The sequence below is a fragment of the Polypterus senegalus genome, chromosome 12, assembly GCF_016835505.1.
Source record: "Polypterus senegalus isolate Bchr_013 chromosome 12, ASM1683550v1, whole genome shotgun sequence".
Classification (NCBI taxonomy): Eukaryota; Metazoa; Chordata; class Cladistia; order Polypteriformes; family Polypteridae; genus Polypterus; species Polypterus senegalus.
This window is the reverse complement of record NC_053165.1, coordinates 84408576-84421395: the sequence shown is the minus strand read 5'-3', so window position 1 is coordinate 84421395 and position 12820 is coordinate 84408576. Positions and strand designations below refer to the sequence as shown.

Here is a 12820-nt window from a genome sequence, read left to right as displayed (position 1 = left end):
TCCTGAAGGAGAATGTCCGGCCATCTGTTCGTCAACTCAAGCTGAAGCGATCTTGGGTGCTGCAACAGGACAATGACCCAAAACACACCAGCAAATCCACCTCTGAATGGCTGAAGAAAAACAAAATGAAGACTTTGGAGTGGCCTAGTCAAAGTCCTGACCTGAATCCAATTGAGATGCTATGGCATGACCTTAAAAAGGCGGTTCATGCTAGAAAACCCTCAAATAAAGCTGAATTACAAAATTCTGCAAAGATAAGTGGGCCAAAATTCCTCCAGAGCGCGTAAAGACTCATTGCAAGTTATCAAAGCGCTTGATTGCAGTTATTGCTGCTAAGGGTGGCCCAACCAGTTATTAGGTTCAGGGGCAAATAGTTTTTCACACCACTGTATATACTGTACACACACACACAAAGAAAACTGCATCGGTGAGGCAGATGAGCCAATCAGGTTTCTTCTTTCCAGACAACTCAGTCAGATGAAATGTCTCACCAGGTGGCTCCTGTTTTTTAGACTGTTACTGCAGAAGGGTCTACCCGGCTGGTACTCCACATTTAATAACCACGCTCTTGTCATGCTGATCCAAGCTCCTAGTTACACACACACAGACACACACACACATGTTTGGCCTGATTTGACCTGATGCAGTTAGGCAGATTTTATGAGAATGTTTATTACAGCATTTAAGTGGAACTACTTTATGTGCGCTCTGCTGCCAGCGACCTCGGCTTTGAGCTAAGAGTAGTCATTTTGTATAAGACGTCCAGCACTAATTAGAGACACGGTGTCACAAGGTCTCGGGGGGGGGCCCTGGCTTTACTCAAAGCTGACTAATCATCTTGAGAGGTCCATCGAACATGAAGACGCCGGGAGCTTTACCGTTCCTGCATTGCAAGGCTCCAATCACTGCAGTATGACCTTCAAGGCCATTCTGCTGGGCCTACAGGGTTCAGCTTTAAGGAGAATACCTGAAGATGTGGGTAAGACCTGGCAGAGTTACCCGTCCGTTTGCAGTACCCCCTACCTTATGTCTGCCCCTCCACATGATTCTGACATGGAAGCCAAGTGTATATGCAATCATAATAAAGTGAATGTGCAGAAGTCAGAACCAGCATTGGGAAGCCACCTACCATTAAGATCAATCATCTGGGTTTCCCCATCCTGGGACCCCAAACCCTTAATCTTGTCCTGCAAGCTCTAAGATGTTAAATTTTAATAAAAGAAGAAAACAAAAAAAGATAACTGGTTCCTAAGCCAACCCCAGGAAGGTGTTATTAGAATTTATTAGAACACTCTAGACGAGAGCAGGCCATTCAGCCCAACAAAGCTCGCCAGTCCTATCCACTTGTTTCCTCCAAGAAAACATCAAGTCGAGTTTTGAAAGTCCCTAACGTCTTACTATCTACCACACTACTTGGTAGCTTATTCCAATTGTGTATCGTTCTTTGTGTGTTGCTTTTCCATTAGTTTACTCATTTAGGGTTGAGGAGATTTGGAGCAGTTGCCATAATGCCCTGACCTTCTTATACCATCTGCTGGCCACCCTGCTTTGTGTGCAGCACACATTCGGGACTTACTGCCCCTTAGTGGCACCTGCATTTCTACTTTGGCATACACAGAGCCTCTTTCCATTGCTGCCAGGGCTGCTCTCTCTTTCTGTCCTAGAAGTTGTCTTTTGGACTAAATAAACCTCTCTGCCAACCTTTAGATTCACACGTACAAATTTGGTTGGCACTTTTATCCAAAGCAACTTACAAAATTTGAGATTAAATTGGTTACGTTTCTTTTGTTTGTCCAATTGGAGCACAGGCAGGTGAAGTGAACTTCTTGTGTCAGTAGTGGGATTAACGCCAAATCACCTCAAGGTTTGAAGCCCACTACGCCACATGGTGCTTCAGCACCTGACAACCTCTTGCCAGCTGGGCACCTCTTCACACCATAGAGAATAAAAACAATCGATCCATTATCCAACCCACTATATCCTAACTACAGGGTCATGGGGGTCTGCTGGAGCCAATCCCAGCCAACACAGGGCACAAGGCAGGAAACAAACCCTGGGCAAGGTGCCAACCGATCACAGGGGGCGCACACACTAGGGACAATTTAGAATCACCAATGCACCTAACCTGCATGTCTTTGGACTGTGGGAGGAAACCCACACAGACATGGGGAGAACATGCAAACACTATACAGGGAGGACCTGGGAAGTGAACCCAGGTCTCCTAACTGCGCGGCAGCAGCGCTACCCACTGTGCCACCCTAGAGAATAAAATTACCCACAAAAATTAGGAAGTTTTTCTTCACACTTAGAACCAGAGACAAATGGAATAAGTGACCAAGTAGTGGTGTGGTGGACAGTAGGACTTTGGGGACCTTCAAAGCTCAACACGATGTAATTTTGGAGGAATTGGTCTGGCGAGCCTTAGTGGCGTGTTCCCCTCCAATGGGGCGGTCGCGTGATTTCTTATGGATATTATTCCATCTCGGTCAAATCGACATTTATACAAAGTCATTTGGTTCCGGCATTTCCAACACTCTCCCCAGATGTACGTGCCGATCTCTGCCTGAACGTCATCTGCCGGAAACTTCTAGAAAGTTAGGACAGCTCACGAGCTCTCCTAAATGCTGCTGATGTCAGGAGTCATTTCCTAAATTTAGGACAATTGCTCAAACACGTCTACCTCCATAATTCTAAGAGTAGGACTAAATTTACGTCACTGTTTTTTCTGAGGACCGCTTTCCTTCTCTGAGACTCTTGATAAATACGGGCGCCGAATCGAGATCCTTGTGGTTAAAGGTTCAAGGCCTTAGCCACTAATGCTATCTTTTTGTCCGACTGTCTAATTTTTATTTCTGTTGTCTGATGCCATTTTGTTATTAGGCCCACCAGATGTCTTATTCAGGAACCCAAAGGTTCACTGTGACCTTGAAATCTACACGATAATGTTTGTCTTGGCCATCTGAGTTAGCCGTTCTTCTTTCTCATCTTCACCTTCATTATGAAATCTTCGCAAAAAAGGTGACGTGACTTACCGTCATTAATCACTGCTGTCCAGTGGCCTTTCTTTTTACTTCCTTGTCCCTCGTGTGACTGGCACTGCTGGTCGCGGAAGGTGGGACCTCCTTTGCGACAAGGTGGACCTTCGCAGACTTCATGCTCAACACTTGCCTTAGGACAGTGCTTCCCACCTGGGCCCGGCCTAAGAAAACAGAGCAACATGGGAAGAACAAAAGAAAAACGTAAGGAGAGAGGCTGGGGGAAAAAAATGGAGAACGACGACTGTTGTGGAGATGTTCTACAGGGGATTCCGAAAGGCGTGAGACCCCCTTTATTATAGATTTAATTTGAAATGGATACATTCGCCATTTTTGCCCATCAACCAACACTCAATAACCCATAATGACACAGTCAGGACACATTTTTTTTTTAGAAGAGTTTGCAAATAAATAAAAAAAAATCAAAAACTGAAATCTCTCATTCCTAGAAGTATTCTCCAAATTGTGCTCAGGTCCATCCCGTCTGCCTTCATTCTCCTTGAAATGTTTCTATAACTCAGTTGCAGTCCACTTATGGCAAACTGAATTGATTGGACGTCGTTTAGCATGGCACACATGTGTGTAACTGTGTAGAGAAGGTCCCATAAATTCACACTGCCTGTCAGAACACAAACCCAACCATGAGATCCAAGGAACACACAGTAGACCTCCATGATGAACACATGGTGAGGTGTCAATCAGGGCAAGGAGATAAAACCATTTCTAAAGCTTTGAGTGCATCATGGAGCATGGTATTCTCCAAATTGTGCTCAGGTCCATCCCGTATGCCTTCATTCTCCTTGAAATGTTTCTATAACTCAATTGCAGTCCACTTATGGTAAACTGAATTAATTGAACGTCGTTTAGCATGGCGCACACATGAGTAGAGAAGGTCCCATAAATTCACGCTGTCTGTTAGGACGCAAACCTAACCATGAGATCCAAGGAACTCACAGTAGATCTCCATGATGAACACATGGTGAGGTGTCAATCAGGGCAAGAAGATAAAACCATTTCTAAAGCTTTGAGTGCTTCATGGAGCACGGTGGCCTCCAGAATTGTGAAATGGTAGCAAATTGGAGTACCCGGGACTCAAGAAGGGTCTTCATGAGGGACACGATTAGATCAAGACCCCAATGAGACTCTCTAATATACCCTCTGCTCAGATGGGAAAACCTGTCAGACACACTCCATCAATCAGGGGTTTGTGGTAGAGTAGCCACTCTGGACTAAGACAGTTTATGGGCTGAGCGCATGATACTCTGAGCGCATGTCCAGAGCTCTTTTCTACCTTCTCAGACCTCCCACCTATTATACATGGTGATTCAAAAAGATTCATCCGATTTCAAGATGATTTATTTCACTTGTAAATCATTACAGAACAATGCAATAAATTGTAAATGGTTTAAGTGAGCATAACGTTTATTGCGTAATTTTACTAGGGAGCTTCGCCCCCTGCTCGCTTCGCTTACCGACCCCGCGGCCTGTGCTACCCGCTAACCTCTTTGCGATTCCGCCGCTCACGTATGGGGATGCGGATGTACAATTTAAACAGATTTTTATTTTCATGGAAATTGTTGCATTTGCATCCACGCAATGTATAACTGCCCGTGAGTGAATTTCGTTTCTTTCTCTCTATTAAATAAAATGACTTTTTCAAACGTTTGGCTCTGAAATTTGTTAATTGTCTTTGCAAAAGCTGTTCTAAAGGGAAACTGTTAACGTGGTAATACGAATGGCATATCAAGATTTCCTTTGTTGTCTAATGTTATCCCCTGAAGATGAACTACATTGCCTTTCTTGGATACATCCTTCTTTCTACCGTGTTAACGGTTGTAGATACAGTGGTGTGAAAAACTATGTGCCCCCTTCCTGATTTCTTATTCTTTTGCATGTTTGTCACACAAAATGTTTCTGATCATCAAACACATTTAACCATTAGTCAAATATAACACAAGTAAACACAAAATGCAGTTTTTAAATGATGGTTTTATTATTTAGGGAGAAAAAATCCAAACCTACATGGCCCTGTGTGAAAAAGTAATTGCCCCCTGAACCTAATAACTGGTTGGGCCACCCTTAGCAGCAATAACTGCAATCAAGCGTTTGCGATAACTTGCAATGAGTCTCTTACAGCGCTCTGGAGGAATTTTGGCCCACTCATCTTTGCAGAATTGTTGTAATTCAGCTTTATTTGAGGGTTTTCTAGCATGAAGCGCCTTTTTAAGGTCATGCCATAGCATCTCAATTGGATTCAGGTCAGGACTTTGACTAGGCCCTCCAAAGTCTTCATTTTGTTTTTCTTCAGCCATTCAGAGGTGGATTTGCTGGTGTGTTTTGGGTCATTGTCCTGTTGCAGCACCCAAGATCGCTTCAGCTTGAGTTGACGAACAGATGGCCGGACATTCTCCTTCAGGATTTTTGGTAGACAGTAGAATTCATGGTTCCATCTATCACAGCAAGCCTTCCAGGTCCTGAAGCAGCAAAACAACCCCAGACCATCACACTACCACCACCATATTTTACTGTTGGTATGATGTTCTTTTCTGAAATGCTGTGTTCCTTTTACGCCAGATGTAGCGGGACATTTGCCTTCCAAAAGTTCAACTTTTGTCTCATCAGTCCACAAGGTATTTTCCCAAAAGTCTTGGCAATCATTGAGATGTTTCTTAGCAAAATTGAGACGAGCCCTAATGTTCTTTTGCTTAACAGTGGTTTGCGTCTTGGAAATCTGCCATGCAGGCCGTTTTTGCAGGCCAGTCTCTTTCTTATGGTGGAGTCGTGAACACTGACCTTAATTGAGGCAAGTGAGGCCTGCAGTTCTTTAGACGTTGTCCTGGGGTCTTTTGTGACCTCTCGGATGAGTCGTCTCTGCGCTCTTGAGGTAATTTTGGTCGGCCGGCCACTCCTGAGAAGGTTCACCACTGTTCCATGTTTTTGCCATTTGTGGATAATGGCTCTCACTGTGGTTCGCTGGAGTCCCAAAGCTTTAGAAATGGCTTTATAACCTTTACCAGACTGATAGATCTCAATGACTTCTGTTCTCATTTGTTCCTGAATTTCTTTGGATCTTGGCATGATGTCTAGCTTTTGAGGTGCTTTTGGTCTACTTCTCTGTGTCAGGCAGCTCCTATTTAAGGGATTTCTTGATTGAAACAGGTGTGGCAGTAATCAGGCCTGGGGGTGGCTACGGAAATTGAACTCAGGTGTGATACACCACAGTTAGGTTATTTTTAACAAGGGGCAATTACTTTTTCACACAGGGCCATGTAGGTTTGGATTTTTTCTCCTAAATAATAAAACCATCATTTAAAAACTGCATTTTGTGTTTACTTGTGTTATATTTGACTAATGGTTAAATGTGTTTGATGATCAGAAACATTTTGTGTGACAAACATGCAAAAGAATAAGAAATCAGGAAGGGGGCAAATAGTTTTTCACACCACTGTATTCTTCATGATATTGTAAGTTGATGTTTTCATCTTCCGCACCATCACCACCAACTGTTTCAGTATAGTCTACTGATACGCATTTCACCAATTTGCCGTGTAACCGGTCGACAATTTTCACGTTAATTCGTTTGACTTCATCGTTTCTTTGTGCTACGATTGCCTGTGTACTCATTTCTTCTGTTGATAACCCTTCAGGATGAAATTCTTCATTAAGATTTGGACATAATACGTCTTCTTAAATTGGGAACTTAAAGTGAGAAAAACGTTACAATTTATAAGAGCTGAGAGTGCAGAAAGTGTGACACGAATGAGACGTGAGAGGACAAGACGTGGTCTTTTTTGAAAATGTTTGAGAGGAGGGTGTGACTTGAAAAAAATCTCAAGGCAAAAGTCTCATCTCGTGGGACTTGAAGAAATCGAAGGATTTTTTTTCTATAATAGAGAGACAAGTGCTCAATATGACCTCCCGCAGCAGTACGGACAACATCAACATGATAAGTCAAATTCATCCCGTACTCGATTGAGCATGTCGGGTGTCACTGTACTCACGGCTGTTTCGGTACGGTTTCGAAGGTCATGCCATGTTGTTAGGAGTGGTGGCACATAAACAGAATCCCTAACGTACCCCCACAAAAAAATAAAAAAGTCACACGGCGTGAAATCTGGTGATCTTGGGGGCCAGAAATGGAGTGCCAAATTGTGGGCTCCTCTACGGCCAATGCAGCGATTAGGTCAGCTCGATATTGAGAAACGCTTGAACTTCCCAGTGAAGGGAGCCATCTTCTTGTGAGAGTCAGAAACTCTATGACCCCCTCTTTCAGTTGGTATGTGATTGGTTCCTGGGCGCCTCACGGTTGTAAAAAATATGGCACTTAATCTTTTTGAATCACCCTGTATTATGCTGCTAGATGGCTGCTAAGGACCCCCACATGTGGGTAGATGAGATCCTGCTGTGCCCTACAGGGTGAAGTCCAAGAAGCGGCAATTGACTTTTGCCACACTAAATAAAATACACAGCTCAGGGTCACAGTGGTTCCAAAACTGCCAGGACAGTCCCATGGGGTTTTTTGTGGTGGCAGCCATAACCCCAGTTCTGAATCCAGTGCCAGCCCGGCGTGAGATCTGAACGGATGAATCCCACAAACTGTGTGTGGAGGTTAGTTAGGCCAAGACTGGCAGACAGGGCATGAAGAAAAAGGACTGGCGGAGAGGTGGGCAAGGTCTTCTAAAGTTCTAGAAGGCACAGTATGTCACCATATTTAGGTGGACCCTCTTGCTACTTAACTTGCTGCCTTGTTTTTTAGTTTAACTAAAACATCTTTTGGGTTGCTTTGTTCCAGGTCAGAGTGGTACACTGAAGTTACCACTGCTCCAGTAAGTGATGCCAAGCTTCTGCCCAAAGCCTCACTGAATCATAGACAGGGCTGCTTCCTAAGCTAATGGGTACCAGCTGCAGCCTGAAGCCCTCCACTTGACCCAAATAAGAAGAGAGGGACACTCACGGAGGATTGTCGCATTTCCTCTGCCTGAATCTGACTCCGGTCCCACACGTCCTGCTGCACATGCTCCAGGAACTCCAAGTGCTCCAGTCTCCATCCACGTGCTGCGGAATGGGGGTCTTACTGACACAGTCTCCGGCACGACACCACTGAAATAAAACCACAGAAACCGGATTGAGCTCGGCAAGGTTCACACAAATCGGACGCCAAGTACATGACCTATACTTGGATCACATTTAACATTCTGCAATAAGACCACACAGGACATGAATGGGGTCATCAAAACCCTAGAGAAGAGAAGACATGAGGTCACAGAGAGCTGACAGAAATGAGTTAAAATACCTCCTGTCCTCCAGAGGGTAGTATGGACCAGCTGGGATCATATTAAAGGTGAGGTCCAGCAGGCCTGGTCAGGAGCTTCCATCCTGATCTGCCTGTGAATGGAGCTACTGGACCTGGAAGCTGCCTAACAGACCTGGGCCTTTAAGGGGTCGGAAAGTCTCAGGTGTGCAGTGGCTAGCAGGGGGGATGACCCCAAGATGTTACAGACCCACCCCTGATCAGGCTGTGTTGAACAAAATTCACAAAACGAGCATGCAAAGTTCACACAAGGTGTTTTTCCCACCGCAAGAACCGGTGAGTTCCGGTATGATGTTGGCCCTGCGCCATTTGTGATCCTTGGCCTGTTTCTTGTGTTGCGTTCCCACCACGTAGCAAGAACTGTAACCTTCATACAAAACAGGTGACTGTCATGTACTGTATGCACATCAGAGTATCTCCTCGAGGTATACGATAACCGGCCTCGCCGAGAGGGGGCGCTGTCGCTAACATTCTCTTCCCCTTCTCTCCCCGCCCAGTGAGGTCACCTGGCCCCGCCCCTTTCTGTGATATAAGGAGCCCAGCTGTCCCAAAGGAGGCATCTTCTGCAATCCCAGCGACCCGCCAGATGGAGTTGCAGTAAATGACCCTCAATTCTGCGGGGAGAAGCCAAATCCATTTTTGTTGTTATTTGCCCAATGGGCTGCTTGTACAGGTGACCATAAAGGTGTGTTTTTATTGGACTGCATTCGATTAAATGGGACGACCCCCGTTGGGGTCCCAACTTTTTAATTCTTTCGTTCCGCGATCTATGATTCCTGCCCCCAGCCACAGTGATGTATAATGAATGACGAGATGTGAAGTTAGATACGTTTAGGAGTTCAGTGTGGGACCTTCGTACGACTTGCTTCAGTGTGGCATACGGCACGGTGCGAAGTGCGTCATGATGGGCAGTTCACGAAAGACCCCTGCACCTTATTGCTTCGACGTGATTGTGACTTTACAGGGGAGATTATTGCTTCAATGCGGTCCCCCAAGTAGACAGTTATGAAGGCTGATGGGCTGCGAAGTGCAGATAACTCCTAACACATTTCTAAGATGGCACAAGTACTTGTGGTCAACCAATCAGCACCATTCATTACCCGAGCCCCACCCACAATATTTTCCTGGTGCAATGAAAAGTACATATCCTGAAGGAGGAGCTGAAAAAATGTCACCATTAGGTGTTTGTGTGAATTCATTTGGTATTTTCTACATCTTGAATGCTGTCTCGTCGGCACCGCTAGGGGGTGTGAAATGTGGGAAATCGGCACAACGGGATTAAAAATCAGCAGGGGGTTCTTTTCGTGATCCGATCCATGGACACAAACCTCCTCGTAAATGAATAATACGTAAAAGAAGCTCTTTGTTAACTGTTCTTCTTGCAGGTTTCGTTTGGTTTGAACTCTTTGCCTGTTTTCTCGACTCTGATTCTATTTTTTTATTTGTTTTAGCCTGATTTATTTATTTATTTTACACTTTAGCTCAGAAAATACAACACGTGTCCATTTTTCGGCAGGTTTGCAATTGCGAAATTGCCTTGCGAAACAAACGTTAGCGTCAAATTTTGCTAAACTGTAAGCAAAACGAAAATTTGCCTGTTTGACTCACCTCTACATACACCCCCTAAGAAAATGAGGAAACGTCATCCTAAGAATTTACGCCAGAACAGCAATTGCACACAAAGGGAAGGGATAACCCAAAAACCACAGCGCACTATCTACCAAAGTAGATGGGAATGGGTTGAAACGGACTTGAAAACGAACGGAAATTATGAGAATTGGACGAAGGATTACAGGTTCAGGATGAGCGAGAACCGGCAGAATAGTAAACAAAGTCGAGCAAACGTCAAAGCCGTAAATTTCAGTAAACCGTGATAATCTGTCTCCAAAGTTTACACGGCCATCTACAGCTCCTCTGGTTGCATCCCACTGGGCTGAGACCCTGCGGCAGACCCAGGACATCCAGGCCAAATTATATTTCTTGTCTGGCTTGAGACACTTGGGAATTCCCCAGGAAGAGCTGGAATATGGAACTGCGGACAGGGAAGTCTGGGCTGACCTGCATGGCCTGCTGCCACCATGCCCTACACTAGGAAAAGCAGACTGAGGTGATGAAGAGGAGCAAATATGAAGGTTAAATAAAAAGAAAAGCTTGTCTAAGCCAGGGATGAAACTCGGGCTCTTCCTTAACACAAGCGTGGAAAAAAACATTTGGAATAAATCTTATAATGCTTAGCTACAATTGGAGTGGAAGGGTCGCTATGAGAGCGCCCTCTACTGTTCTTACAGCTACACAACTCCTCCTGGCCATCGATTCTCAAAGAGCGGCAGCCCAGTCGACAGGCGACGTTATGGACTTGATAAAAGGTCAGCAGCTCGTGCTCCTCGATCACGTGATTGCCGTCACCGTGTCAGGCGGACAGTCAAAGCAAGTGACAAGTTAGTGACTCGGCTCACTCACAGCCCAAACCGACCGTGAAATCCGAGATAACCCCTGTGAACTGGCAAAGTGAAAGGCCTGAAGGAAAACTGGTGCGACCTTGAGATGTGAGAACCTCTGAGGATTTTCTGAGTTCTTATTAATGCCATATGTGCAGAACAAGGAAAGATTTCCATCCGGTGATCCAAACGCAGAGCTTCTCAAAATGACTTGGCTTAGGAAGGCTAATAAACTGACTGAGTGGCAGGGACTCTTGGTGTTTAATAGTTGTCACCATCTTGGAGAGTTGTTGTTTTTTGGAAATGTTTTGTGTATTTGGCCATCTAAAAAAGAAAACGCAGTCCCTGAAAATGATGGGGTGTGTTTGTGAGGATTTATAGCTCAGACTCAGTTATGCGCTCTGGACCCCCTGGAGGTAGTGGAGGGGGGGATGAATTGAAAACAAAACTGAGTGCCATTATGAGCAACGCTGCACGTCCTCTCCCTGACGCACCAACACTGAGGACTTTCAGCCAACAAATTCTTCAGCAGAGGTGTGTCAAGAAACACGACTGGGGGGTCCTTTAGACCAACAGCAATACATCTGTAGAGCGCCTCACTGGGGCTGCTCTCTTTCCTTTGGCCAAGCCAGTTGTTTTTCTTTTTTTATGGCTTTCCTCTTTTTCTTTTTTTAAGGCAGATTTTCCATAAATATAATAATAAATTAATTGATAAAGTAATATCAATTATAGTGCCTTTCATATCTATCTATCTTTCCATCCTATATAATGCCATTTTTGTTAATCTAAATTTTTAATCTTGCCTACTACACCATCTATCTATCTACTTTATCTAATAAAATGCCATTCTTGCCATTCTATCTGTTTGTCTGTCTATTTGTCTATCTATCGTATATTTTAAAAAATTCCTTTTCGTCAGTTTATCTAAAAATTTCAAAATCTAAAAAAGTTATCTTGCCTAATACACATCTACAGTATCTATCTACTGTATCTTTAATAATATGTCATTCTTGCTAATTTATCTAAAATTTTAATCCTGCCTACTATACTATCCATCTATATATCCTATATAATGCATTTCTTGTTTATATAAATTTTTAATCTTGCCTACTACACCATCTATCCATCTACTGTATCTTTAATAATATTCAATTCTTGCCAATTTATCTTAAATTTTAATCCTGCCTACTACACCACCTATCTATCTACTGTATCTTTAATAAAATGTCATTCGTGCCATTTGGTTTGTCTGTCTATCTACTTGGCTAGCTATCGTATATTTAATAAAATGCCTTTCTTGTCAGTTAATCTACCTAACATATTGCCTTTCTAAATAGCTGTCTATCTTTCATGCAGTGACTTCCTATCAATTTATCTTATATAGCGCCTTTCCTAACTCTCCATCTCTCGAAGTATGTACTGTGATGCCAGGTGTTTCCTGGACTACCAAACAGAATCTTCCTGGTGCTGCTGCTATCTATCTATCTATCATATCTTTTATAAAATGCCTTTCTTGTCAATTTATTTAAAGTTTAAATCTTGCCTACTACACTATCTATCTATCAATCAGTCAAACGGTTCTTTACACATCTGTCTGTTACATGGTGTCTTTCATGTATTTTTATTATTTAGTTCCTTTGAAAATGCTGGGCTATTGTGAATGAAAAGCAAAAACGGAGACAAATCTCTGGATTTTGAAATGAAGACGTGGCAGTGTGGACGGGGCCTCAGTGGGTAAGCAGAGTTCTCTATTATCTCAAATTAGAAAAAAATCGAATTCTTTCTTAGAGGGTTAGTCCAAAACTTTTTTTTTTTTTAAATATGGCAAGAATTGATTAATATCCTTTTAGAATAAGCACACTGAGCTTGTGATTGACCCTGTAACGTGTTTAACTGTTTAATTGTCTCTTCTTTGTCTTATGTGTCGGGATTGAATGTTTATTTTTTTATGCTTTTTGTCTGTTCTTTTTTCTTTGTCATTTTGTTTTTCCTTTGCTTTTATTGTAATTCATTTTTAAGTGGTTGTATATGGCATG

General features: G+C 43.4%; 1 protein-coding gene across 2 annotated transcripts in view; it reads right to left on the bottom strand.

The window, feature by feature from the left end:
• The window catches only part of adamts17 (ADAM metallopeptidase with thrombospondin type 1 motif, 17), a 176769-nt gene that overhangs the window by 78398 nt on the left and 85551 nt on the right, over positions 1-12820 (bottom strand). For both annotated transcript variants that reach the window (XM_039772720.1, XM_039772721.1), the window contains exons 12-13: positions 7990-8135; positions 3033-3199 (exon numbers count right to left, since the gene is read on the bottom strand). In XM_039772720.1, coding sequence (XP_039628654.1) covers positions 3033-3199; positions 7990-8135 — 313 coding nt within the window. The remainder of the gene's footprint in view (positions 1-3032; positions 3200-7989; positions 8136-12820) is intronic.